The sequence below is a fragment of the Labrus bergylta genome, chromosome 17 (assembly GCF_963930695.1).
Source record: "Labrus bergylta chromosome 17, fLabBer1.1, whole genome shotgun sequence".
Taxonomy (NCBI): Eukaryota; Metazoa; Chordata; class Actinopteri; order Labriformes; family Labridae; genus Labrus; species Labrus bergylta.
Genome location: NC_089211.1, coordinates 9003978 through 9031273, shown reverse-complemented (window position 1 = coordinate 9031273; position 27296 = coordinate 9003978). Strand labels below are relative to the sequence as shown.

General features: G+C 42.7%; 2 protein-coding genes across 2 annotated transcripts; both read left to right on the top strand.

The window, feature by feature from the left end:
* Positions 1-1955: 1955 nt before the first annotated feature.
* Positions 1956-14794, top strand: LOC136183206 (G-protein coupled receptor-associated protein LMBRD2B-like). The gene is made up of 15 exons (XM_065965802.1): positions 1956-2076; positions 4027-4237; positions 4708-4906; positions 5002-5114; positions 6883-6954; positions 7658-7866; positions 8111-8292; positions 8387-8520; positions 10051-10156; positions 10393-10490; positions 11376-11479; positions 11556-11602; positions 11877-11991; positions 12070-12196; positions 13009-14794. Exons 1-15 carry the CDS (start codon positions 1956-1958, stop codon positions 13070-13072), a joined length of 1902 nt encoding a protein of 633 aa, XP_065821874.1. The 3' UTR covers positions 13073-14794.
* Positions 14795-15426: 632 nt separating this feature from the next.
* On the top strand, positions 15427-27296 carry LOC136183225 (uncharacterized). Its single transcript, XM_065965932.1, has 3 exons — positions 15427-15609; positions 15825-15879; positions 23542-27296. The coding sequence occupies exons 2-3, from the start codon at positions 15872-15874 to the stop codon at positions 24851-24853; spliced, it is 1320 nt and encodes a 439-aa protein (XP_065822004.1). The 5' UTR covers positions 15427-15609; positions 15825-15871; the 3' UTR covers positions 24854-27296.

Here is a 27296-nt window from a genome sequence, read left to right as displayed (position 1 = left end):
GAAATGAATGTTAGACAGATAATCATAGGGCTGTGGTTATATAAGTCTTCTCTTCTCGACAGGGTGTTAGCGGAGTAATTTTACATAGCTCCAGGTACTAGGTGTTGAAGAAATTACTAAGACTTGACTACATTCAGTAACACTCAGTTGACTCAGATGGTTTACGTTGATGAAAGTTTATACATAAGAAGAATACTCGAGAAGACATGATTCAACATCACACTTCTGTACTCGTGTCTTGCTCAATCACATCTGCAGAACTTTTCGAAAGGCATCGCATATATCCTAAAGACATTACCATTATCAGGTCATGTCACATTGACCCACCTAGACTAATCTGTGACGTCAATAACACTGGAGCAGACAATAAGTCTACCTAACATCCTTGCAGATATCAGGAAAAACAGTTGACACTCTCTAACCTGTACTTGGTGTTCTAATAACAGCTGAACTCTTATCAGGTCTGACTGACATTAGAGAACAGTGAATAAACCTAATTACGTCTGTACATTATAATCTAAATAACTACAGAAATTCCACCACACTAGGAGAGTAGACTATCAGCTGGTAGGGAGCGAGCCCTCACATAGTTCTAGTTCTTCAGGGTAAACTAATGAGCTGTTAAAACCAGTAGTAATCGGTTATAACAAGTTTTAACCGGTTCACACTGGCTCTGCTCGAAACAGGCTGACAAACATCCTTTTTAAACTCTGTTTGTGATTGCAGGTACTGTTTGATAAAGGTTATTTTTTAATGTCTGGTATCAAATCTTAAAATTACCCTATAGCCTATTGATTGATTACTTTAACATTTGTTGCAAGAAACTTCTTCTTATGGATCTTAAAATGCTGTCATATTTATGAGGAAAGGTTTAGTATGACATAGGAAAATGTCTCTACTTCTGATCAAAATAAAATGATGCAAAATAGTATGGTCAGTTAATAATTTAGGATGTATCTGCACACATTTTATTTAATCAACAAGATAAAAATATAACTTTATACTTTATTGTCCCCGAGGGGAAATAAAGTAGGCTAATTCTTGCTCCATTTAAAGATGTAATTTTCATTACAAAAGTATGCGGAGGAGGGTTTATCACAATTTTACACCCCCTCAAATTTTAGTTGAATAAGACGAGTTAAATCAAATTAGTTTCTCAGCATTTTGCACTTCCTGCTGGCTCAGCAGATAAACACCAATGGCCCTTTGTACACAGTCCCAGGCTGTGATTGGCTGTTTTTTCTGCTTAACCTGATTAGTGGTTTCAGAATTTTACCATCCCAGGTGTTCAGAGACACACACATTTTTAAAGGAACCAACCAGTGACTATAACCCTTTTCACACATAAGGAAATGTCTTGAAAAACTCCGGAGATTAGGCTACCCGGAGGAGCTGTAGGCTATATGTGAACTCAAACAGACACATTTTAACCCAGAGTTTCTCCAGCCAGACTTCTAGTATTATTTCCACAGAAAGTCTGAGTGAGCTGATGTGAGAACACAGCAGCATACATTCCAGAGAATTCACCTAGAGCCAATAGAAAGAGAATGACGTTTATATATATATAGTCCTCAACGATCTCCGTGCACGTAATTAACCTGCTGCATTATGTTTTCTGTTCGTCAGTATGTTGTTCTCCGCTCTTTTGTAGATGTTGTCATTCCATTGGATTGGACTACACATAGCATTGATATAAAGGCAAATATTCTCATTATACGTCATGTAGCGGACTCTGTTGCTTCGGCGTCCACTTCCGCGTTGTCCCCCCCCCCCCACTGAAAAGTCAAGCTGAAGGAGGGAATGATGTCTCTTAGAAAACTGCTTTTAGACACACTGGAGGATTGGGTGAAGATGAATTCAACAAATTCAAGTTTTTCCTGCTGGATCGTGGCACACTGGAACCGTTTAAGCCCCTCCATAAGAATGAACTGGAACATGCAGACAGGTTGGACACAATGAATAAGATAATCGAGACCTACGGACAGCCTATTGAAGTGGTGAAGAGGATTCTAGTGATCATCAACAGAAATGATCTGGTAGAGAAACTTTCGAGCAGCAACAGCACAGAAGCACAAGGTCAGCTGGAGACTACAGCTGTAAACTAAATCTTCTGCTATATTTATAATAATACAACTGTGTACCAAACGTGTAGTGTTTCAAATCAGTGAAGCCTGTTTCTTTTTTTTTTACAAATGCATGCTAAAGAGAAATTATCCCATAGTAAAATAATCTTCAGCATGTTTACAAAAGTGTGGTATGTTTTTAGATTATATTATTCTGCAAATTTGTGCACCAGTAGAAAGTGGTCTGGACCACAGATGCACTGAGGACAAGTGAAGCTTAGGGACTAAAGTATTCAGAATATAAAAGATTGTCAGCATGTTTCACGGGTTGATTCCATACACTGCACAGAGATAGACTACAGGATCGCTCCCAGCTCCATTTTTAAAAATCCCTCAAAGACAAGCTCCAAGGAGGCGTCCTCATCAGACGCCTGTATCACCTCAGTTGGTTTATTTCAATGTTAAGGAACAGCTGCTTTAGTCTGAGCTTATCATTCTATCTCTTAAGACGGGGCCCAGACACCCTGCAGAGGAAACTTAGGTCTGCTGCTAGTATCTGAGATCTCATTTTTTTAGTCTCCACCAAAAGCTCATGAGCACAGGTGAGGGTTGAAATGAAGACAGACCCCCCCAGACCCAGCTCCCTGTTCCCCAGATCTGGTCCAACCCTTGCATTACAGCTGAAGCTGCACAAACATGCCTGTCAATCTCATGATTAATTATACCCTTATGCTGAACGAGACCCAGAGACACTTGAACTACTTGTCTTGAGGGAGTGGCTCATAGTCTGCAGGTGAAATCCAGTGTTTTCAGCCAGAGAACCATGACCTTACACTCTGAAGTTCTGATTCTAATGCAAACTTCTTACATGGCCAAAAACCAATCAAGTGCCTACTGGGAGTCACAGTGTGTTGAAACCAACATTAACCACACCACCTAATGAAAGCAGAGATGCAATTAGGAGGCCCCCAAAATAGACACTCTCTTTCCACTGGGTGAACCCTGAAATCCTCTCTACTAAAATCTCAAACAAATCCAGTGACAAGGGACCAATCAGGTTGAGGCCAACAACCAACGGGATGTGTTTTACTTTGTGCTGAGAATACATGCACAGCTTTCACTTATAAGGACAGGACATGGTCATAAGCCCTCTCCAGGTCCAAAAAACATACAGTATGTAGAATACATAAGCACACTCTTATGTGGGTAAAGAGTTTTGTTAATAATGGTCAGGAGATCCTCAGAGATACTTAGATATTTTTCACAAGAGTGTCCACACGCTTACGAGCAAATTAACACCATTTTTAAAATGTTCTTATTATGAAGGCTTGCCCCAAGGGACTGTATGTGGTTTATGTTATTGGTTGTTGCTTTATTTTCTCAAACAGATCTGGAGTTGTTTGACCAGAACAAACAACCTCCGTTGGTAGTTTCTTCAAGTTCTCCGGTGGTAGTTTCTTCAAGTCCTCCAGTGGTAGTTTCTCAAAGTCCTCTGGTGGTGGAAGTGTCTACCGATGATCTGTAAGATGACAGAATTGAAGTTATAATCGACTTCTGACGATGTGTGTTTCAGGTCTGTTTGCATCACTGTTCAGGTTGCTCAAGTTATATTTCTGGAGTCATTCAACATTTGGATCTTTTGGTTGAATTTTTGTGCAGTAAAGCTCCTATCTTTTTCTTCAAACTGACCAAACATTGAGGGCTTTACTTAAAAGTTTTTTCACAATTCCTTTTAGAATAAAGAAAGGTTGAAGGTTGATAATCTGTCAGGGTTGATTTAAGTTTAGCTTTTTCTCCAGGAATACTAACACCTCATGCAAATATGACTGCATCACCTGCAAAGATCTGATCCAATCAGGTCCTCCTGCTGTTTACCAGCTGATACCGAAGAAAGACAATATTGGAACAATAAGAAAAAATCCAACCAAGACAAACAGAACCCTCTTGCTTGTCGGTGGAACAGGGAAATCTACCATGATCGACGCTCTGATAAACTACGACATGGGGGTTAAGTGGGAGGACAATGTCTGGTTTGAGATCATAGAAAAGGACAGAAAGAGAAGAAAGAGTGAAGGTCAGAGGTCAGATGTGATCGTGTACGAGATCTTTGAAGACAAAACTCTGCCCTACTCTCTGACCATCATTGATACTCCTGGATATGGAGACATCAGAGGGTCCTACAGGAGGAACACCCTCTTTATATCTTATGGCTTCAAATATTTACATTTGAACAATGATTAACATGTGGTGCCTGATTGTCTTAGTTATCTGGTTGCATACTCTATGCTCTTTGTTGTCACTTTTTTCATGTTTGATCTTTTTTTAAGTCAGTTTGTGTTCCTGTGTCTTACATTCACCTTTTCTGAACTAGCGGCCAGCTGAAATGTGTTAATATGTGCTTTCGTTAACGCCTTTTTAACCACATAACGAGCAGAAAACAAAGCTGGGGGGATTCAAAATGGTGTCATCATGCAGTTTGTCCAGCAGAGGGCTCTGACTTGGGCACTTTTTAAAGCACAGAACAGCTGAACATACTGTGTTGAAATATGCCTATTTATTGCATTGGCTGTCATATTGGTATAACAATGGCTGTAGTTCAGACCGCATTACCCACAGGTGTGTAACCTGGAGCTGCTCGTTGCAGGTCTCTGTCGGCTGTTGAGAGGAGGGCGAGTGGGGCAGCTCTGGGTATCGAGATCGTGGTGGTGTTCTTCCTCGCTCTGTTCCTGCTGCACCGGTATGGAGACTTCAAGAAGCAGCAGCGCATGGTGCTGTTCGGCACGCTGCTGGCCTGGTACCTGTGCTTCCTCATCGTCTTCATTTTACCCCAGGACATCAGCACAGTCAGTGGAAGGTCGAGTCTAAACGTCTCATTCATGAAAGTGGACACAAACCTGAACTGTGTGTGTGTGTGTGTGTGTGTGTCTGCTCCTCACAGACCATCTATAAGCAGTGTAAGATAGACCATGAAGACCACGCCTCTGTGCTCACTGTCAACCCAATACCGTCCAATCACACAGCAGCAAACACATCTGCCACGCCCACTAAACGGTGAGTATACTACAGTGACTCGTTAAAAGTTTAATGTGAAGTTTAAAGAACTCAAACCTTTAAGATCATAGAAGTCCATCCCTCTCTCTCTTTAATCAAACATGGCGTCTGGAATGTGCATCATTTTAAGGGAATAAAGAAGAAACCTGAGAACTCCCCCCCCCCCCACACACTTTTTAAGACCCAAACAAACACAAACTAATACAAAGTTTGCCCTGTGTAGCGTGTCTGCTTTTCAGCTTTACGGTCGACTTGTCGGCTTTTATCCACGCTGTCCAAAGTTTATTTTACCTCACAAGTCTCCTCATTGTTCTTGTTCAGCCGCTGACAGTCTTCCTGTTTTGTAAATCTTAACTCCAAATTTCCTGACAGTCATATTTCCCATCTTCTTCTCCGCCGTCACACGATGCTGCCGTGGAACATGAACAAACAAAACCACAAAAAAGAATAAAGAATATAACACTAACTGGACAGAGGAGGGTCGAAGTGACGTCTGAAACTGTAAGACCTGTTGAAGTCAAAATAAGTTGACACACTTTATTTTGCTGCTTGTCTTTTACAGCGAGTGGCTGTAAGTGAACTTCTCGTACAGGGATCCATAAATCCCTTAAGTCTCTGTCCATTTCAGAATAAAACACCTTCACGGGCACCAGTAGCCTAGTGGTTGGTTAGGTGCCTCATGTACGGAGGCTATTGTCCTCCAAGCCGCCATATTTACGCTCCTGTGACGTTTCTCCTTCAATCTGAATGTCATGGAGGAGTAATGGGGGGTGAAGTGACCCCCCCCCCCTCTGTACCGTCTTCAGATGCGTTACAGAGGAGAGGCGGGATTAGCTGAGCTGTCTCAATGTAAGCGAGGGGAGTCCCACAGGGTCGTTTAGGACACTCTTAATGATAACTCAACACGAAGTAGTGTTACATGGCGCTAGATATTCGAATTCCTGATCGTATCAGACACTGTTTGGACTTTTAAAATGCATGTAAACATCTTAGTCCAACCTACATCGGACCATAACGGACTTCTCATAATTGGAAAAGAACACCTAGATAAGTCGTTCACAGTCAGCAAACTAACGGCGTGTAAACTCAGCCATCGTATCGTAATCGGATTTCGGGTTCTGCACATGCTCGAGAATTTCCGCCGGGGCTTTCACCTGGAAGTGGAAAGAGACGACTTAATAAATAGTAGTGTTGTTGCCGGAAACGGTGTCCGTCTGCTGTTATCGCTGCAGCCAAAAGATCTGTTGTTCTTCTAATATGAATTATTAGAATGTAAATAATGCACGTAGCGTCGTCCATCTTCTCGTACGCCATCTTCATTTGAATGCCGCCAGATATTGAACGGACAGCTGTCCGTTCAAGTAGCAAATCGGTATCTGGCTTTATCAAGCTATCCCATGTAAACGCACTGACTGATAAGCTTTTCCCTCTCTAAACTAAAAACTATGCTTTTTTTTTCATCTCTTTGACCCAAAAGACTGAATCATTCCTGATCGTGTATAAAACACAGAAACATACGATAACATTGTCAGTAACTTCCTATTTCCTGTGAGGTAAACTTGTTTTGTGTTTGTAGAGTGAGATGTAACAGCTGTTTGTGGTTACAAACTAAAAGCTCTCTCTCTGTCGGGATCCTTTCTGTCAGGTTGTCACACACTTAGAGTAACAACCGGAGCCCGTCAGGGACAAAAACACGACTCCAGTTTGTGACCACAGAGCGTTCAGTCGAGAGGAAACATGTCCATCATGTCCTCCTTTGTGTTTTCAGGTACGAGCTCCAGACCATCGGGATCACAGCAGCTAACACCTGGGGCCTGTTCCTCCTGGTGCTGCTGCTCGGGTATGGTTTGCAACCAACTGCACTCGAGGAAAATAAAATGTCTGAAACAGGATTAAATAGATTACAGCAGAGTCAAGCCGGACTCCCAGGCTTCGAGCTCGGTGTTACACTCTCAGATTGAAGAAGTTAATCAGGTTCAGAAAGAATTATGGGACCTCTGAGTGTTTGTTGTTTAGCTGGAAACAAGATGCACGACATAGAAAACAGGTGGATCTAAAACTGAGCCTTGTGGGGCACCACAGGTGATCTGGGCAGTGCAGGATTAAGGATAGCGGACAGACTCACCAGTAGAGGGCGCTGTATGGTGGGTTTGAACCTGAGGAGGGCAGCTCGCTTTGTTCAGCCCGGTGTTTATCAGGCATCAGCAGGCTTTGGTGTGGAGGGCAAAGGAGGCGGGGCTAAATCTGTCGATATGACATCACAGCTAATAAGGAAGTCTGAGCTGGAAGTTATTCACAGCTAACAGCTGGCGACACCAGAATATCTGAAGGTTGACCTTTGTCTCCAGAGGCTGGATCTTCTTCAGATGATTGACCACGGAGCAACCAGCAGAAGGTTATCCCGGTTTAAGACAGAATTTATTGCAGAGTCAATCAGAACTGTGATCAACAGCTGACACAAATACAGAACACTTAGCTACTCTCAGGAAAGCGTTTAATTACCTCGTTGGGATCTGGATACAGACTGGAAGATCTACACTCTGATGTGTTTATGTACCGTGTGTTCAGGTGATCTACGCGGTTCAGAGACACAACAGGACTCGGGTCCAGTGGGAGATCCTCCTGCAGCAGGCCATCCATCTGGAGGACGTCGCCAAGAACGAGACTAGCTCCACCCACCAGTTTGTCCACAGCTTCCCATCATCTGAGCCAGCCAGCTGGTTCAGCAGATGCGTTTACACGCCGACTGTAGGTGTGTGTGAGCCCAGAGCCAATAAGACATCTGAACCAGAACACAATACAGCCGATGATCCAAACTCTAAAATGTTGTGAAAAAATACTTAACTCTGAGTCTGTGTCTGTGTGTGTGTGTGTGTGTGTGTGTGTGTGTCTGTGTGTGTGCGTGTGTGTGTGTGTGTGTGTGTGTGTGTGTGTGTGTGTGTGTGTGTCTGTGTCTATGTCTGTGTCTGTGTGTGTGCATGTGTGCGTGTGTACAGAATGGTACTGGGAGTGTCTCCTGAAGACCTGGTTTTATCGGCTGCTGTCCGTGGTCCTGACTCTGTTCAGCGTGGTGGTGGTTTGGTCTGAATGCACCTTCTTCAGCACCCGGCCCGTCCTCTCTCTGTTCGCTGTGTTCATCCAGCTGGCTGAACGAGACTACAACTACCTGTACATCGAGGTGAGACACACACACACACACACACACACACACTCTCAGGGTATATCTGGTCCAGTTTATCTGACTGTTTTGTGATGACCCTTCTCTCCACCAGATGGCGTGCTTTGTCACCATCTTCTTCCTGTGTACCTGTGTGTACTCCACTGTGTTCCGCATCCGTGTTTTTAACTACTACTACCTGGCCTCCCATCACCAGACCGACACTTACAGCCTCCAGTTCAGTGGCATGTGAGTCAACACCTTTTGATTATTTTATTAACACCTAAAGGAGCAGTATGTAACTCTGACCCCTAGTGTTTAAAATGGGTACTGCAGTCTAAATTCTAAACATTGTAGAGAGATGCTGTCCCCCCCCCCCCCCCCCCCCCCCCCCTCCTCTCTAAAGTCCATGCTCACGCAGGATGCCATGTGGTGGACACTGAAGCTTCAGTGTTTAGCCAGCTCTGCATCGGTCTGTAAACCTTTCTGCGTTCTAACTTGGGTTTGTGCACGTGTACACGTGTAACCGGTTAGGAAATCATTACCGTTTAGGAAATTTTTAAAATAAAAATACATTTTAATTCTTTTATGATTTTAAAATGTTTTAGAGACACGCATTCAATCATCTATTCGATCAAAAATAACACATACTATTTATTTAGAGATGAATAAAGCTACAAATGTTCCACTTTGACAACTTTACTGCACTCACAAATGCACGTGATAAATGTTGGATAACTGACCACCGCGCATTACGTCACGTAACAAGTAAGTTTCACTTTTGACTTGCGATGGCAGCCAAGACTACTCAGCGAAGTGCGGCGTGGAGGAGCCGCACTCCTGGGGATTGACTCTGGTGCCTGTGCGGGTTCTGGCTTTCCATGTCCGGTAACCGGTTGAACGTAAGTCTGTGAGCCTCTCTCAACCCTCTCTTTGGAGGGGGTATTGAGCCACACTCCTTTCCCTTTTCTGCCCTTCCGCCCTATTCCGCTTCGTCCGGGTAGGGGGGATTGCGCAGTCCCAAGGGTCAGGCCCATTCGACTACGACCTCAGATCAGACGAGACAACCTGCTGAATTTAAGCATATTACTAAGCAGAGGAAAAGAAACTAACGCAGAAATCCTTTGTTTCTTGTCCTTTTAAAAAATACAGATTTCATACTCATCATGGTAGTTGTTTTATCATAGCCTTGTTATAGGCCTATATAGGCCTCAAATAAATACATACAGGTATTTGTTTTTACAAATTCTATGGCAAGTTTTCTGTGTTACTTATATAGCCTACTTTCTAAAGCACAATTGTATCTGTCTGACAACTTTGAGTGGCGGCAGTGATGCGGAGGAATCTTTCTGAAAAGCGGCCTCACCCTCCATTGGTTGTATAGCGTGATTGCGGTCCACTTTTCTTTTTTTTATTAATAAAAAAAAACAAACGGTTAACCGTGTACATGGAAAAAATGACGTCGTGTAACCGTTTACAATTTTTTGTAACCGTTCACACCCCAGTTCTAACCTCTCTCCATTTTTCAAAAGCATCTCCAATATTGATCCTAGTTTCAGCACGTTTCTGCTCGTGGACCTTATTAGAAACATGCAGAGGCTTTTTAGGTACAATCACTTCTATCTGAACCAATTCTCTTGCCCGCTTCCATCACTGCAACACCTGTTGGTTTGTTCTGATAACTGCTCTCAAATCTGCCTTAAAACCGCCTGTCCGGGCTGGCTGGTGCATAAAGTTGATGAAGGGTGTTTGATGCAGACTGTGACCTTTGACCTGCAGGCTGTTCTGCCGTCTGACGCCTCCTCTGTGTCTGAACTTCTTGGGTTTGATCCACATGGACTCTGCCATCTCCCACCAGCAGAAGGAGCAGACTGCGTACACCTCCGTAAGTCGTCCCACGGGTTTTGAACTTCACGTTCTCGGTTAGTTTCATGAGGGATAGAATCAGAGAGTGACGAAGCTTTGTGTGTCATATTTGAACCAAAAACATAAAAGACCTTATATTGATGTTTTTGTTGCCAGGGGTTTCAAACTAGAATCATATCAAAGTTTAAGTTCTGTTACCATGGCGACTCCACCTGCAGGAAGCGAAAACCTGAGGTCAGGTGTGTTTCTCTGCAGATCATGGGATCCATGCGCGTCCTCTCTTTCATCGCTAACGGCTTCTACATCTACTACCCCATGCTGATCGTCATCCTCTGCATCGCCACGTACTTCAGGTCAGTCTGGGGGGGGGGGGGGGGGGGGCGGTGCTGCAGTGTGGATCTATCAGCCTACATATGAAGGAGTCTGTAAAACCACGTGCAGAGGGAGATATGGTTGTGCACGCGTTGACGTCAGACAATGTAACTCGATGTCATCCTGGATTATGAGCATCTCGCTTTTAGAACTTCTGACCGACAACTCCACTTCATCAAAGACGCTGAGCCGCTGTTCACCTATTGTCTTAGATTAAGGACTCTTTTTATATAAACATCATGCCAGGTTTATTTAGTGAACATTAGATCGCCGTTTACCCGCCAGATAACGTTGGGTCTGCACTAGAGAGCGAGCTGCTCATAACATCTGAACTCTCTGTGTTTATTATACTCATCGTCATCAAATAGAACTCTCAACGCCTCCAACAGAAACCAGGGTCCCTGACCAGGGTCAGGTCAGGGTCTATGACCAGAGGAGAGCCGGTCATCAGAGTACAAAATGTTTATCGCTGCGATAATCATGAAACCTAAAACTAATGAGCCAAACATGTGAAGGTCACACTGTGAGACTTTGAGACAAGTCTCTGTTGTCGTGATGCTGCGTGCTGTGAACCGAGGCTTCTCATTGGTCAATAAAAGCTGTAGGTCAGTTGGTAGAGTCATCGCCTCTCAACCGGAAGGTCGAGGGTTCGATCCCCAGCTGAGCAACAAGACACTTAACCCTGCTGCTTCAGTGGCGGTGTATGAATGGATAACTGTTGTACTTACTCTCTGATGTACGTCGCTTTGGATAAAAGCGTCTGCTGAGTGAATTGTAACATTGTGAAAGCTCTTTGATATACAGTCTGATGTTATTTCTATGAATGTGGAGTCAGCCGAGCAGGTGCTAATGAAGTGTCTCCTCAGCCTCGGGACTCGCTGCCTCAACCTCCTAGGCTTCCAGCAGTTTGTGGGTGACAGTGAGATGACCTCTGACCTCATCGACGAGGGCAAGGAGCTGATCCGACGAGGTAACGACAGAACGATAGAAATGGTGCTGTCTTTAAACGATGCAGGTTAAACTAATCATCAGCGATGTCTTTACAGAGAAAAGGAAACGGCAAAGGGTAGAAGACGGAGAGAACAGACGCAGAGTGAGTAACCAATCAAATCACTCCTCCAGACCACTGCTCACTTCACATTTGTCTGTTTTTAACCACATTACGAGGACCGCTGGGGGCCCCTCATGGTTAGTTTGCACGCCTCATGTACAGAGGCTGATCACGTCACTCCCCACGCTCTTTCTCGCTCTGATTTCTGTGTGTGTGTGTGTGTGTGTGTGTGTGTGTGTGTGTGTGTGTGTGTGTGTGTGTGTCTCTGTGTGTGTGTGTGTGTGTGTGTGTGTGTGTGTGTGTGTGTGTTCTGCAGGAATGGAAGGAGCGTTACGGAAACTCGAGGGATGACTACACGGCGAGGAACAGGAGCAGCCATGAGATGAAGGAGACCAGTTACTCAGACACCGTGACGCCCAGAGACAACAGACGTAAGTGCTCCCCTCTGTGGAGATTCTAAAAGACTCCCGCTGACCGATGATAACCAGCTGCTGTGGTGTGTTGAACAGAAGCTAAATACTCTCGCTCTGGAGGCCGGGCGGAGAGGGACTGCATGGAGCTGCTGCAGGACGCTGAACCTTTAGACTTCAACGCTGAGTCTCTGACAGATGACGCTCTGGACTCAGAGTCTGGGAGGTAAACACGGCACACTTTGATTCCTAAGGAAATGTGACTGATGATCCATGTAGCCCAATACTCCACGATTCATTGGTCAGAGTCTCAGTCGACTGCCAGACGAGCACAGGGACCGTTCCATTCCAGCTCTGTGGGGGTGTTTCATGTCTAATGTTACGTAGAGTTGTCTGTTTGAAATCCTTCATTGCTCATTGTAGAGACAAAATCATTTATCCTTATCCAGTGGTTATGGACTTATTTTTATCTCAGATATTCACTCATATTTTCAGATGTGTTCACCAGTCAAACACTAGCAGTTCTCTGTCACCAGCAGAGGGCGCTATTGGATTACAACATTCATCATCACTCTGCAGAGAGTCAGGCTCGTACACGCTCATGAGTGTCTTCATTAAATATCTTTTCCTCAAGTGTTTGATAACTGAGGGATCAACACGATAAATGTTTCTATCTCTCTCTACAGTTTGATGATGAATCAAGTCCTATCATAGAATAAATAGTTATTCCAACATTAGAAGACAAAGAGATTAACCATGTGGATAAACAATGAGCACAAAAAAAAACAAACGTTTGACTGTCAGTCGACGATGGGCAAAAACCAAGGAATCAGATTGGGCTGGTTAGTTGGGGAAACTTATTAAAACTCTTTGACATGTTTGACATAAATGAAGACACACCTCCCGTGTCGTCGTCATAGCGATTCTCTCAGATTGAACCCTTGAACACTTTTTCTGTGACGCTCTGTTGTGTTTTTATTTCCATCCAGTCATGATGAGTAATGAAGCTCTCTCTTCTTTACTGTGTCGCTCTTTCAGACATGCAGGAGGACGATATCTGTCCATGTCTTCGTCACGCAGCCGAATATTCGACGACGTCTGACGGGAAGAAGAAAGGTGAAGGGGAGCCATAAACTGGAACACGTATTAAAGTTTGAAGGAAGTGAATGTACCACATGACCTCTGTTTCCCAGGATGCACGGTAACTTAACAGCAGGTGGCCTGTGTCAGTGACGGTCTGTCCCCCTAAATGATCCATAATCCTGTCCATGAAGGCTAAAGGAATATTGAAGCTAACCATGTTACACTAACTGTCATGGAGACACGTCTAAGACCCCTGCATGTCAGGCAGGGGGCGCTCTAACCGTCTGAGCATGCTCTAAAAGAGAGTCACACCCTGCTGCATGTCGTCACTTTCATCACAGGTCACATGAAGGAAGGTCATCTATATTTGTGAATGTATTTCTCTTTTTGTCATGTTTGAAACACGATCACTCTCAGCTTCACTTCATCTACAGCTCACAGCAAGAGAACCCGAGTTGTCCGTCATGTTAAATCAAAACGACTGCTCGGGGACTCTCCCCGCTGACGCTCTTCTGCGGCGTTCACACGGGACACTCCGCCCCCTCATCTCCTCAAACAGTCCGACTGAGTGTGAAGCCATAAACGGTTTTAAGAGAAGTTCACTTCCTGCCCTGATGGTTAGAAAATGTTCCCTCTTGGCTTGTCACAATACCAGAATTTAAAACTGTGATGAGATTCTAGTAAAAATCAAACATTGATACCTGTTACCACAGCAACATAAATAGAAATCTTAAGCCCTGTTCAGAGCGCCGTTTCCAGCCGCCATATATAAACGCCTGTGACGTTTCTTCTCCAATCTAAATGTTGTGGAGGCGTAATGACAGTGCAGTGTCCCTGGGTTCAATCTGACCCCTGACCCTCTCCAGCGTGTCGTCCTCCACTCTCTCTCTCTCACTTCCTGTTTCTCTCCTGCTGTCCGATCTTAAAAAGACAAAAAGGCCAAAAAAATATAACTTCAAACAAACAAACAAACAGACGTGGTAAAGAGAAGAATTGTTGATAACCTCGGCTGCTTCAGCGCCACATATTGGTCAAAGGAATCCAGATTTCTTCCCTCAGAAATCTCATCCACACACGTCCACACTTCAGGCTCCAATAACTCCAAGTGTGAAGAGAATACGACACGTTTCAACATAAGCTCCGCCCACAGCGCAAGAGCAAACGTATCACACATTTAGAAGAACTGTGTTGGACATATAAAATATAAACGAAACCCGGCGCGGTCCAGAAATATGTTGAAGTAGTGAAAACTTCAAGGGGCGGGGCTTAAATGATCTTTTTCTTCTTCTTGTGATAATCCTTGGCTTCACCTTGCAGACCCTCTCACCTACAGTCTGTGGTAACAACAGGTAACACACATGTCTGGCCCTTTAAATGTGTTAGCATGTAGCATTAGCTCAGGGGCTGATGACGAGCTCCTGCTGGCAGGTTCAGTTACCACGTTCACATCACGCCGCCCTCGGTCCATATCATGTCTGTGTATATAATGTATGATATCTTTTTGTATGAGTTGGACTAATTCATGATGCACAGAAGAATTCATGTGACTTTGTATTTATTGTATTTCCTGGTAACGGAGCGTCATCATCCTGCTGATTCTGATGTTTGATTATATTTATTCATGACGCCGCAGGTGGAGCGTAGATATCACGAGTTCTTTACTGTCGTGACTTATTTAGAGAAACAATGATGTATGTTTTAATCTGCTGCCAGTGTTGTGTCAATAAAAGAGATCCAATGTTACCGTGTGCGTCTGTTTATTAGCAGGAATACGGTAAATGTTCCCGATCACAGAGACGCTGGGGGCGAGGGGGGGGGGCTCTGTCTTTATGCTGCTAACAGGCTAAACAAGCTAGTTAGTGTCAGAGGAAAGGAACCAATCAGGAGCTGGTGACAGAGAAGAAGACGCTGTGCTTTTATGTCATACAGTGAATATGTGAAGTTCTGATCGTAGTTAATTTAAAGTATAAACGTTTGTTATTTGACATTCCTGGTGTTCATCTTATTAACCATGAGTTTATGTCTGTATGAAGCATCTTTTGTTGTCACATGATTTCAGAGAAACAGGGACTTTACCCATGAGTGAAACAGAAAGTAAAAGGAGGGAGGAGTGTTCTCTGGGATAAGGTTTGTCTCTTCTGATTATTTTAGCTTTATATCTGTAGTAAGAATCTTTCGTACACAGAAACAGAAAGTCAGAGAGAGAGCAGAGATCACTTTGAAAAGGTAATCTGTTTTTTGCTTTGATAAAGAAAACATTTCAATACAGGTCAGAAAAACTGTCATCTTCACTTTACAGCAGTTTCTGAAGAGAAGTTGCGGTCTGTTTCTGAGAAATCATGTGACCTCAGCGCGACCTCCATCTGCTGTTTCTGAGAAATCATGTGACCTCAGAGCGACCTCCATCTGCTGTTTCTGTGAACTCGTGACCTCAGAGCGACCTCCATCTGCTGTTTCTGTGAAATTGTGACCTCAGCGCCCTCCCTCTGCTGATATAAACTCTGCTCGTTCTCCTCGACATCAGAGCGCTTCATGACCTTGAGAGCTGAACGTCAGGTGAGAACACTTAAAGACTTAACAGCAGATTGAAATACATGGGGAAATGTATGAGACAAACTGTTACCGTTACATTGATATGAAACGACATTAAGAGAAATGTTTTAAATGTTTGCATGAAGGGGGGAGGGGCTGAGCAAGTTTCTTCACTCGTTAATATAAAGATGGCAGCTGACGGGACGCCGAGGTCACTCACTTGTTTTTTTTTATTTTAGAGAACCAATCAGCTGCTCCCTCCTCCAGCTCCTCGGAAGACGTAACCATGGCAACGTGAGTAATATATTTCCTTAACAACACAAATGAGGTGTTTCAGTGTTTCAGTACCTGTGATTGATTAGAGTGTCTTTGATGCAAGACAAGAAAAAGTTCAAGAAGTTGAACTCCACACAGAGCTGATCAGACTGCAGTGCGCAACGCTGAAGGATAAATTCAAGTCTGTTGGGTTGGAAACATTTGATGCCTGGCAGTGAAATACCTGAAGATAATTGTTTGAATCACAGACACTCAGTGTGTTTGTGACAACATATTCATGTGAACAGTCTGTGATGAACCTTAGCGAGTGCAAACTGTGCTGTGGTCTGACACACACACACAAACACACACACACACACAGACACACAGAGACACACACACACACACACACACACACACACACACACACACACCCACACACACACACACATACAGACACACACACACACACACACACACACACACACACACACACACACACACACACACACACACACACAGTCTTATAAATATGAACTCCTTTTGTATAATTTAAAAAGTGATTTAGACAACAATGTCATTATCAATATCCTTTATATCGTAAGTTAAACTTAATACATTATAGAGGTAGCCTACAGTACAGGTAAAAAGTGTTTGTGTGTTTAGTTTATTATATGAGAGAAAGATGTTTTTAAGTCACTGTGTGTTCTCTTCTCAGGACGTTGTAGTCTTTAGCTGTGAGCTTTGTTCAGTGTTAGTTTTGTTTCTGTCCTTTTTATTTCAGACGAGTTGTGTTAAGTTGCATTTGCTGTAAACACCCCATGTCCTGATATGGATGTTTCACATTAAAAGCACTTCAACTTCAGATAGTCCGGAGACTTTTATTTTGAAGAACTTGTCGGAAGTAGAAAGTGTTTATCATTGAACGAACACAGCTTTAGCGGAGGTGCACTTAGCGGTGATACTGTCGGGAGTCTACTGTGTTTACAGCCGCTCACTTTATCACGAGTCACCGACACAGCCCCCTTCTTTTAGTTATCCTGGACTTAAGACAGCGAGGCATCAGTTTAAACACACCTTTAGCTGTAATGAAGATGCTCATCCATGCTGCGGTCGGCTAAAGAGACACTGAGTCAAGTTGTTTCAGCCTGCAGCGGAGCACTGTGGTCTGAGCCTGCAGGACCATAAAGTCAACAAGCACAGGACCGGGACTCAATTTACGTTGTTTTCTGTCACTAATCCCTCTGTTAGCCTACGTTACTCTCATTACACACCACTGTGTGTGTTTAGGTAAAACAAACTCACTCAACGCTGCGCAAAAACAACCACATGTAGCGGTTAGCAGATGCTTTTTTCTAACCCTCGTCAGCATCGATTATGTCCTGTCCCTGCATCGATGCATTAATCGTCTAGTCTGCATCGCGATGCATCGATTAAATGATTAATTTCAACAGCCCTAACACCAGGGCCGGTCCGTGGCATAGGCAGTAGGCTATAGGCAGGGCCGTCGCAGGGGGGGTGTGAGGCCCTGCTCTTTGACATGGATGCGCAATTGCGCATGAATAACAGTCACACGGACACAGTTATTCTAGTTCTACTGCACGCATAATCCCGCTGCAATACGTTTTTATCAAGTAGAATAATCATACATATAGTCTCAGCTATGACTTTTTTCTATTTATTTCAAAGGGGAAAAAAATCAACTGTGCACGAGTGGTTTTACATCAAGTCAGCTCAGTCACTTTATTTTTGACATCTTGACATTTCAAACAAGTAGGTTAGGCCACTTTTCATTCATTATATATGTTCATTTTCATTACAACTATACACAACTCATTATTTACTGCACTGTAACTCTAACAAATGAGATGGACTCACCATGCGTAAATTGCGCAGAAGCTGATCATGTCAGAGTCTTGGCCGCAAACTCAGCAATAAGATCTTTATAATCCAGTTTGGATACAATGTCCTTTTCAATTGATAGCATGGCAAGCCCGCACAGTCTGCCCTGTGACATGGAGGTGCGCAAATAGTTTTTTTCAGCTTTGAAAAGCTTCGCTCGCCTGATGCCACCGTTACTGGAAAAGTCAATAGGATCCTGAGCGCAATCTCACAGTTAGGGAAAGTTCCTTCAATCCCTTTGAGGTAACAAAGTGTTTTAAGCGCTGTAGTTGTTCCCTTATCTCTCGAAGTATCCTCAACTTCTCGAAGAGGTCAGGTGCATTTGTATCCTGAGATTCGGACGTGCTCAGAGCAACACTCAGTCTTGTGCACTGTCTTTGCAGGTCAGTCTCGCAGTTCACGCAGTTTGGTCAGATCAAAAATAAATCCAAACATGTTGCCAAACTCCTGCATTTGTTAAAAACGAGTATGGAGAGCAGTGAGGGCCTGGTCCACTATCACATTAAAATAATTATTCGCCCAGCTGCGCACCTCCAAGATTTTGTAACAACGCGGACGGGTTTGTGCCGACATCTTTGCAATGATTGGCTACAGGGCCCGGAAGTACTTTATTCAGGCTGTGTTGAGCGCTCGCGCTCTGACTGCAGTCAGTGTGAAATGTCTCGACGTTCGCAGGGGCTGTGCTCACCGGCCGCAAGCAGCATGAATCAGGTTCTCATGACAGCTTGCGTCGCAGATTTACCCCTCGGCCCCTTCCTCCAAATGTTTTTACTGCAGATCTAAATGAATCACACAAATGACATATTTGGGATCCGAAACGGCGAATTTCGCCAAAAGGTGACAAGTTCGCACCCCTGTTAAGTGGATGAATTGGATGAATATTGTCTTTGGTGCTCAAACTGGCTATAATTAAAGGGGCAACGGCTGAAATCTTGCCTAGGGCACCAAAATGGTTAGGGCCAGCTCTGCCTAACACACACAGACAAACACACATCTAAAGGCTCTCTCTTGAATAAAAAAAATCACACGTGCGTGTGTTCGTCAGCAGGTCAGGTTGTGTGTAGTACTTAGACAACATACGTGCCTGTGTACGCGTGGATAAAAGCGTCTGCTAAGAATTGTAACATTGTATTATAAACTAATCTAAGCAAACAAGATATCTACAAACAAACCGCGTGGCACGTGTGAGTGTGGTCATGAGTGCTGATGTGTGTGTGTGGATGAGAGAGAGAGAGAGAGAGAGAGAGAGAGAGAGAGAGAGAGAGAGAGAGAGGGCACCATGAGAGGTAGGTACAAATGGTGGATAAAGACAAAGGAAGCCGTGTGGTTGAAATGCGTGTCTCCCCTGAAGCTGGAAGCTTGTGAAGAGAGGTATCCTCTGGTGTAGAAAGACCACACATGAAGAGATCGAACAGTGAGAGGCGACTGCTTTTATCGACCCTACACTTACACTACATGTGTTAGATGTTGCAGAGCATGCTGGGAGTGTTTCTGCAGGGCAGGGCATGCTGGGAGTAAGAGTCATTTAAAGTCATACTCAGGCTTCTGTGGCTACAGGCCGGACCTTTGTTTCAACACATGGAGATCCCAACAGAACATTATTATTATTAAGTAATAATTAGAATGGTGGCAACAATAACACAACAAAAAAATCAAATCAAATCTAAAAGGAGAAGAAAAAGAGTTTTAGTAATATCAAAAATAACTAATTAATGTTGAGAAGACTGTCGACTTAAATTCAGAGTATTTTAGAGAATGGATGACAACAAGGATTTAAAATAATAATAATAATAAAATAAATAATATGATATAATATAATAGGTCTATATAATTTATAATAACATTCGTAACAAATATGATAGTAAAGAAAAAGAAGAAAAAAATAATTGTTTTGTGTATTTACGTGATGGCTTTGAACAGGAAAATAAATACATTAATTAATAGATAGAAAATAAATGTTTCTGTATATATAATAGGTCAGTACAATTTATAATAACAATAGTAAAAAAAACAAATAAAATAAAAATGCAATTTAATTTTAGAAATCAATCGATATAAATGGACCAATGAATAAATGAGTGAGTGATTGTGTTTGTTATCCAAAATCCATCAGCACCTCCATTTTCTCAGGAGACTAAGAGTGTTTGGTGTTTGTAAAAACATTATGTTAATCTTTTACAGAGCAACAATAGAGTCCATTTTACGGTATGGCATCACCAGCTGGTTTGGTGTTTTAACAGTAAAATCTAAAGCTCAGATCCTCAGCCTGGTTAAGACAGCAGGCAAGATCATGGGAATGCGTGCCCCTCTTACCCCCCAGGATCTTTTGAGCAGGCCACAATCACACAGGCCAACAGCATCTTATCAGACACTTCCCATGTATTGCAATCCGAATATGTTTCGCTGAACTCAGGGAGAAGGTACAGGGATCCTCTGTGCAAACACAACCGCTTCAAAAACTCACTAGTCCCTTTTTCAGTTAAGCTCATTAATGAGCAAAAAATAGAGGATGAACAGAAAACCAGGAGGCCCCCAATGTACCGATAACTGTAGACATGTATGTATGTATGAAACTGTCTGGAGTGGCATGTGTACATGTGCATGCGCCTGTGACTGTAGGAGTGAGTGTGTGTATGTGCATGTGTGTATGGATACATAAGCAGACGCTTGGGTGAACTGTAGCACGGATAAGCTAAATGTTTTTGCACATTTGTAATTACTGTTTTTATATTGTTTTCGATGTATTGTCCATGCAGCAATTTCCCAGCATCCGAGACAAATTTCTCCCTCGGGAGACGAATAAAGAAACTTTGAACCTTGAACCTTGTTATTTGAAAAAGTTACAATATGTAATACATACATCAGCTTGTTCAGTTCAGTGGTAGCGGCAGGAACAAAGCTGTGTAAGTACTGCTCTGTTCTGCAGCGTGGGACTGAACACCTCCATCCAGAGGGCAGAAGCTGAATGTCACTGTGCACAGGGTGGGAATCATCAATTAAAATGGAAGCTATCCGCTGCAACTGTCTCGTTAGCTCAGTAGAACATCATCATTATGGTTCGGTCAATGTGAAAGTACGACAGTTACCTACAAATGCTGATGAGCCTTTTTCAGTTTAGAATCAATGATGATGATTTGACTTTGATTACAATGGCATCGGATTACTATGTTGTCTTTCTATTTTAACGACTTTACGGGATGTTTGAGTCCATGAAAAGCGCTCAGTCTGTAGCCTCCATAAGGGGAACTTAAAGGTGTTTAGGTCTTCTTATATTCAGTCAATGTTGAGAGCCAGTCTTTAGTCATCATTCAGTCCAGGAAGTTGCAATGTCGCGATCGCAACAATTAACGCAAATTCAACCAATCCCCGTGAATTCTGGGAGACCTTGCAATTTTGTCCAATCACCACAACTTTTCTGCAAATTTGATAAATTTAAATGGTTTCCCCCGCGAGTTTCACCAATCATAGCAGTCCCCCGCGAAAAAGGCGAGCTATACGTCACTGAAGTTTGGTGACCATTGACCAAACTCACTTCCTTGTTTATATGCAGACATGTCCGACACAAACGTCGCACATTTACCTTCAAAAATTACAGCTAAGAACCGTGCAAGGCAACTCCCTGATGTTCTGCACGGAAGCAGGGGTTAACTGTTTTGCACCCCGTGCAGCGTTGTGGTGGAACACAAACAAAAGTCATCGATCTACCTCAAAACACACAGGAGGAGAATGACTGAGACGCACGGACAACATACAAGACAAATTACAGTGACAGAGGCTGCTGCATCCAGATCGATTACAGCTGCTGAAAGAAGCAAGGCGAGTTAAATAAATAAGCATGGACAGAGCTTGTCTGATTGGATTGAACAACTAGGAGCACCAACAGAGGGGATTGTGTTACACAGCACAGATCTTCTGAGTTTGGCAAATCAGCCGTCTCTATTAGAGCTACACATTTTTGGAACTCCATACAGAGTAAAATCAGAGAGTGCTGTAGCTTTGCTGAATTTAAATTTAAAATCAAATCGTGGCTCAAATCAACTCAATCATGTCCTCATCACACATAAACACATTTTCATGAACTCTGTTTGATAATGCTGTAGTGTATTGATACAGAATGTTATTATGGCTTTGTTGTTGTGGTGTATTGGAGATATATGCAGTTTTTTTTAGTGTCGTTTTAAAGTCAAGTGCTCTTAGCCTATTATTGTTTTAATGTAATGTGTGGACTGGTGTAATGCCATTGTTCAGTGGTTGTGTACTGTCTTACTGTTGTGAAGATGTTGTTAGTGTATGTTTTGTTTCTTCACAGAGACATTGTCTCTGTCTCCTGCCCAGGGAACACAGAAGTAAATTAGCTTATAGCTAACTCTGGTACAGCTAATTGGCTGTACACCATCCCTTTCAAAATATACAAATAAAAAAATAAAAAAATAAATAAGATTGCTGTTAGGTGGGGTTTGTTTCTAATGTATAAATCTAATGAAGAAATCGTGAAACAGACTGGAGATTATAACACCATTTAATCGGCCGAGGTCAGACAACTTCATCAAACAAGCATGCTTCCAAATCACTTGACTGACAAAGTGCTGACAAAGTAACAGTGTTCACAGTGCTGCTTATATTCTGTCAAAAAGGTGCAACCCACAAATTCCTTTCTATTTGGGTGCATCACCATAAACAATAAAGATGACATGACACTGATTTGTATACGTATCAGATGTAGACTCTCTGTCTAGCAAACAGTTGCTGACAACATATAGTTGGCTCCTCTCCATATATAGATCTGCTACTACTTAGGTGCTTCGCTCATATAAGGTTACAGCTTCAGACACCTAAAGGTAGGAGTGTTAACAGGTGGTAGACAGACTGGAATAATACATTTCACGAAGTTACCAAGATGAATGAATTTCATGAAAATTCGTCCTAACAATTGCGATACAAACGGTTTGTGTGTGTGTGTGTGTGTGTGTGTGTGTGTGTGTATGTGTGTGTGTGTGTGTGTGTGTGAGGGTGTGTGTGTGTCTGTGTGTATGTGTGTGTGTGTCTGTGTGTATGTGTGTGTGTGTGTGTGTCTGTGTGTATGTGTGTGTGTGTGCGTGTGTCTGTGTGTATGTGTGTGTGTGTCTGTGTGTATGTGTGTGTCTGTGTGTGTGTGTGTGTGTGTGCGTGTGTGTGTGTGTGTGTGTGTGTGTGTGTGTGTGTGTGTGTGTGTGTGTGTGTGTGTGTGTGTGTGTGAGGGTGTGTGTGTGTGTGTGTGTGTGTGTGTGAGTGTGTGTGTGTGTGTGTGTGAGGGTGTGTGTGTGTGTGTGTGTGTGAGGGTGTGTGTGTGTGTGTGTGTGTGTGTGTGTGTGTGTGTGTGTGTGTGTGTGTGTGTGTGTGTGTGAGAGAGGGAGAAGTCACTGAGTGAGGGAGAGGAATATGTAACTTCACAAAGTTAAAGGCTCTGCTCAGGTTAAAAATATAGGCATCACTCAATCACATCGAAGTGTGTGTAAGAAAATAGTTTGCTTGCTGCCGCAATTTAATTGCAAAAAAACGTCTAAAAACATTGCAACTTGCATTGAAATTTTCTTTAAAAGCTGCCGCGAAATCAATCATTTTAGGCTGCAACAATCCCCCAAAAATCCAGAAACTCCTAGAGGGACTGATCATTCAGACTTATTGTTGTGAAAAATGAATAATTGGCCCTGATTGTCATTTGGTGTGAAACTGCATAAACTGCTTTCATTAAAAGATCCCATTTGGATCTCTTTGTAGATGTTTTCTGGTTTTTGATCGAATGTCTTCACCTTTCAACAGAAACACCACAACCAGGTATGACCACATCACCTGCAAACACCTGATCCGTTCAGGGTCTCCTACCATCTACCAGCTGACACCAAAGAAAGAGAAAATTGGAACCATAAAAAGAATGACTCTTGGTGAAAAAGATCTAATGAAAGTACACAAAACTATCCTGCTTGTGGGAGAAACAGGAACGGGAAAATCTGCTCTGATCAACGCTCTGGTCAACTACGCCATGGGAGTGACGTGGGAGGACAATGTCTGGTTTGAGATCGTAGAGGACGAGAGGAAGCAATCACAGAGTCAAGAGGAGGACGAAGAAAGTGACGTGAAATGTGAAAGTCAGACATCAGATGTGATCGTGTACGAGATCTTTGGCTTTGAAGATAAAACTCTGCCCTACTCTCTGACCATCATTAATACTCCTGGATACGGAGATACCAGAGGGCCTGAACATGATGACGCCATCTCCTCTAGATTAACTGACATGTTCCGCTCACAGTACGGAGTTCATGAGATGAATGTCGTGGGTCTGGTGCTGAAAGCGAGCGAGAATCGACTAAGTGACCGTCTGAGGTACGTCTTTGATTCAGTGGCGTCTCTGTTTGGAAAAGACATGGAGAACAACATCGTCTGTCTCATCACACACTCAGATGGAGGGAAACCTAAAAATGTTCTTGACGTTCTCAATGCTGCAAACATCAAGTGTGCCAAAGATGAAAATAATCAGCCTGTTCACTTCCTGTTTAGTAACCTACAAAATACAGAGAGAACAGAGGAAACTAGAGTCCTTAAAAATGCACATGAAACAACAATGGAAGGAATGTTAAAGTTTGGAGAGTTTCTGCTTAAAAAAGCTCCACAACAGCTGAAGACAACTGTGGACGTTCTGAACGAACGCATCAGACTGACAGCAAGCATCCAAAACCTGCAAGAGCGAGTTGAGCTGATTGAATTTCAACAGAAAGAAATCCAACAGACTCAGGAAGCCCTGAGGAAACATGAACGAGAGATGAAGAGCAATGAGAACTTCACTGTAGACGTTGACGAGCCCTACAAAGTTAAAGAATCTATCAGCGGAGGAATGTGGGCATGGGTGTTTTATGAAGGAGCTGTGTCCTGTAATGTCTGTGAGGAGAACTGTCACTACCCTGGATGCACAGTGGCCTGGTCTCCCAAAGGCTGTGAGGTGATGAAAAAAAGTCACTGCACTGTATGTACAGGGAAATGCCCTGTGTCAGATCATGTGAAGGAAAAGTGGAGATATGTGACTAAGACAAGGAAAGGGACAAAAACTCTTCAAGATGTGAAAAAGAAGTTTGACTAAAGTAAAGCAGACTGCGAAGAGAAAACAAGCCTTATGGAAACAGTTCAGAAGAAAATGGCCGAACTTAAAAAGGACAAAGATCAGTGGTTGGAAGAGTCCTTCCAGCATGTTGTCAAACTGGAGCAGATCGCTCTGAATGTTGATTCACTGTCCACTCATATCCATCTGGACTTCCTGATTGAGAAGATGAAAGAGAACAGTGAAAGGTTTAAAGAGGAGGTCCAGAAACTGGAGGAGATAAAGAGGCGAGTGAATAAAGGAACCAGAGCAGGGTTGGGGTACAAGATCGGTAGACTGACTGCATCTGCTGGCAGAGCATTTAAATAAATGTTGGAGTAGGTGAACAAGATCATTTTGAGAAGCTCTGATTTAAACACGATGATCTTGTTGATACAAACTTTAAATCATCGCAAAGATTTAATCATGATATTAATGTTCCACATAAACTTAAATGTAATCACATTGTAAATTTAACATTTGTAATTCCTTCTAGTTTCTTATTCACCAACACAACTTTCATTCTTATATATATTAGAGAGAGAGAGAATCTGACTTAAAATATTTGATAGTGTCATCCAGCCCATTGAACTGTACGGTAGTGAAGTATGGGGTCCACTCAGACATCAGAGCTACACACGCTGAGACAATCAGCCAACAGAATCTTTACACGCTGAATTCTGCACACACATTTTACACGTACACAGAAACACACCAACACATGCATGCATACATCCAGCCCCACAGACATCATCCTCTCCAAAGCCCTCCAGACTCAAGAGCCCAGAAAAGAGTCCCCTATGTCAGTTGGTACTGAGGCTAACTGCCCCCCGTCAGACCCGTCTCTCTACTGTCAGAGATAGAAAGCAGAGACTGATCCTCACCAGGTACAAGCCCAGTGACCACAAACTGGCAAACAGGAAGACACAAAAAACCATGGCAACCCAAAGAAAACAGAACATGTGGTCACTGTTGGACAGGTGAGGTGGAGACAGAGATGCACTCCTACATTGTAAAACGTTTGATGAAACGAGGAACTTTTATTCATCACAGATTTCAAAGAGCTCAATGAACTCTCCAAAATACAAATACTCCTAGGAGAAGGAGACAGGGCATATCCTGCTGCCCAAAATGTTTTAACTTGCCACAACCTGAGGGACAATGATCAACACACACACACACACACACACACACACACACACACACACATTTGTATATTTATCCACTTACTATATAATCAATGTTAATGTTGTGTAAATATTCATATTACTGTTTATTGTGTACTGTCCAAATATTTGGACACATTTTATTTTATGCTTTGGCAATGTTCATTTGAAATTCATGCCAATAAAGCCCCTTTGAATTGAATTGAATTGAATTGAATTGAATTGAGAGAGAGGGAGAGAGAGAGAGAACGAACAACACATGTAGAGCAGAACCTGGCCAATATCCCCTCCTCCTCAAAATACAAAAAAGAGCACTCATATTCTATAAACACCTAAAAACAAGTTAAACCCAGTCCTACCATCACATCGCCTTGAGCTGCAGAGAACTGAAGCCAGAGAAAAGTCCCCTCAACCAGCTGGTCCAGAGGCTGTCCAGCAACACCTGTATACTACCAAACCAGGCTCAGGACCCTAATACCCCCCAGATTAGACCAGACCAGCCTGAAGACCCCAACATCCCCCTGATTCAACCAAATCAAATTATCAAAAAGAAAAATACATCAAATATTGGAAGGAAACAACTCATAAACAGATTAAAATGTTATTGTGCTCTAAACAGAGAATACTGTTGAAAGATCAGAAAGAGTTTTGCAATTGTTGAATTTGTTTTTACCATATATGTTATTTTTCTTTTATTATCATTTAATCCATTTATCATTTAATTCATATGTCATGTAGTCAGAACTATTTTTTTTTTGGCTTTTACATATCCTGTCAATCCTGCACACATCCGCAGTGCCTATGCATCTGTGAGGTCAGGATAAGTGTGCCATACTTTGAGCAAAAACACATACGAGCTCGTAGGTGTATAGCGTTTCTGCCAATCTGCATGGTTTACGGTCTCAAGCTAAAACCACATATGAAGTTGGTATCACCGGTGGATGTATCATGCTTCTGCGAATTTGCATTGTTGAGGTTTTACAGAACCTTTGAAAAAGTTTGCCTATAAAAATGCTGTGGAAAAGCTGATCGGGGGTTTTTTTTACTTTTTCTAAAGGACTCCACGTCACTCTGACTTTTAAATCCTTGTTTTGGGACTTAGTCTCTGAGACCGACATCTTTTAAAACCTCAAGTGTCTACACGCTCAGGTTTAAACTTTTCAATTTGTATTTTACTTTTACTTTTTAAATGTTTATATTTTGACTTTTACTGTTTGGATTTAAATTTTGAATATCTTTTGAAGTTTTTTCAATAAATTTTCTGAAACTTTTTGAAACCA

What these genes read in the sequence shown, in the direction of transcription:
- LOC136183206 (XM_065965802.1), top strand. Translation starts at nt 1,956, where the DNA reads ATGAATAAGATAATCGAGACCTACGGACAGCCTATTGAAGTGGTGAAG. An exon ending in CAACAGCACAGAAGCACAAG is followed by an intron (nt 2,077 to 4,026) that starts GTCAGCTGGAGA and finishes TCGGTGGAACAG; the next exon opens with GGAAATCTACCATGATCGAC. An exon ending in AGCCTCCAGTTCAGTGGCAT is followed by an intron (nt 8,521 to 10,050) that starts GTGAGTCAACAC and finishes TTTGACCTGCAG; the next exon opens with GCTGTTCTGCCGTCTGACGC.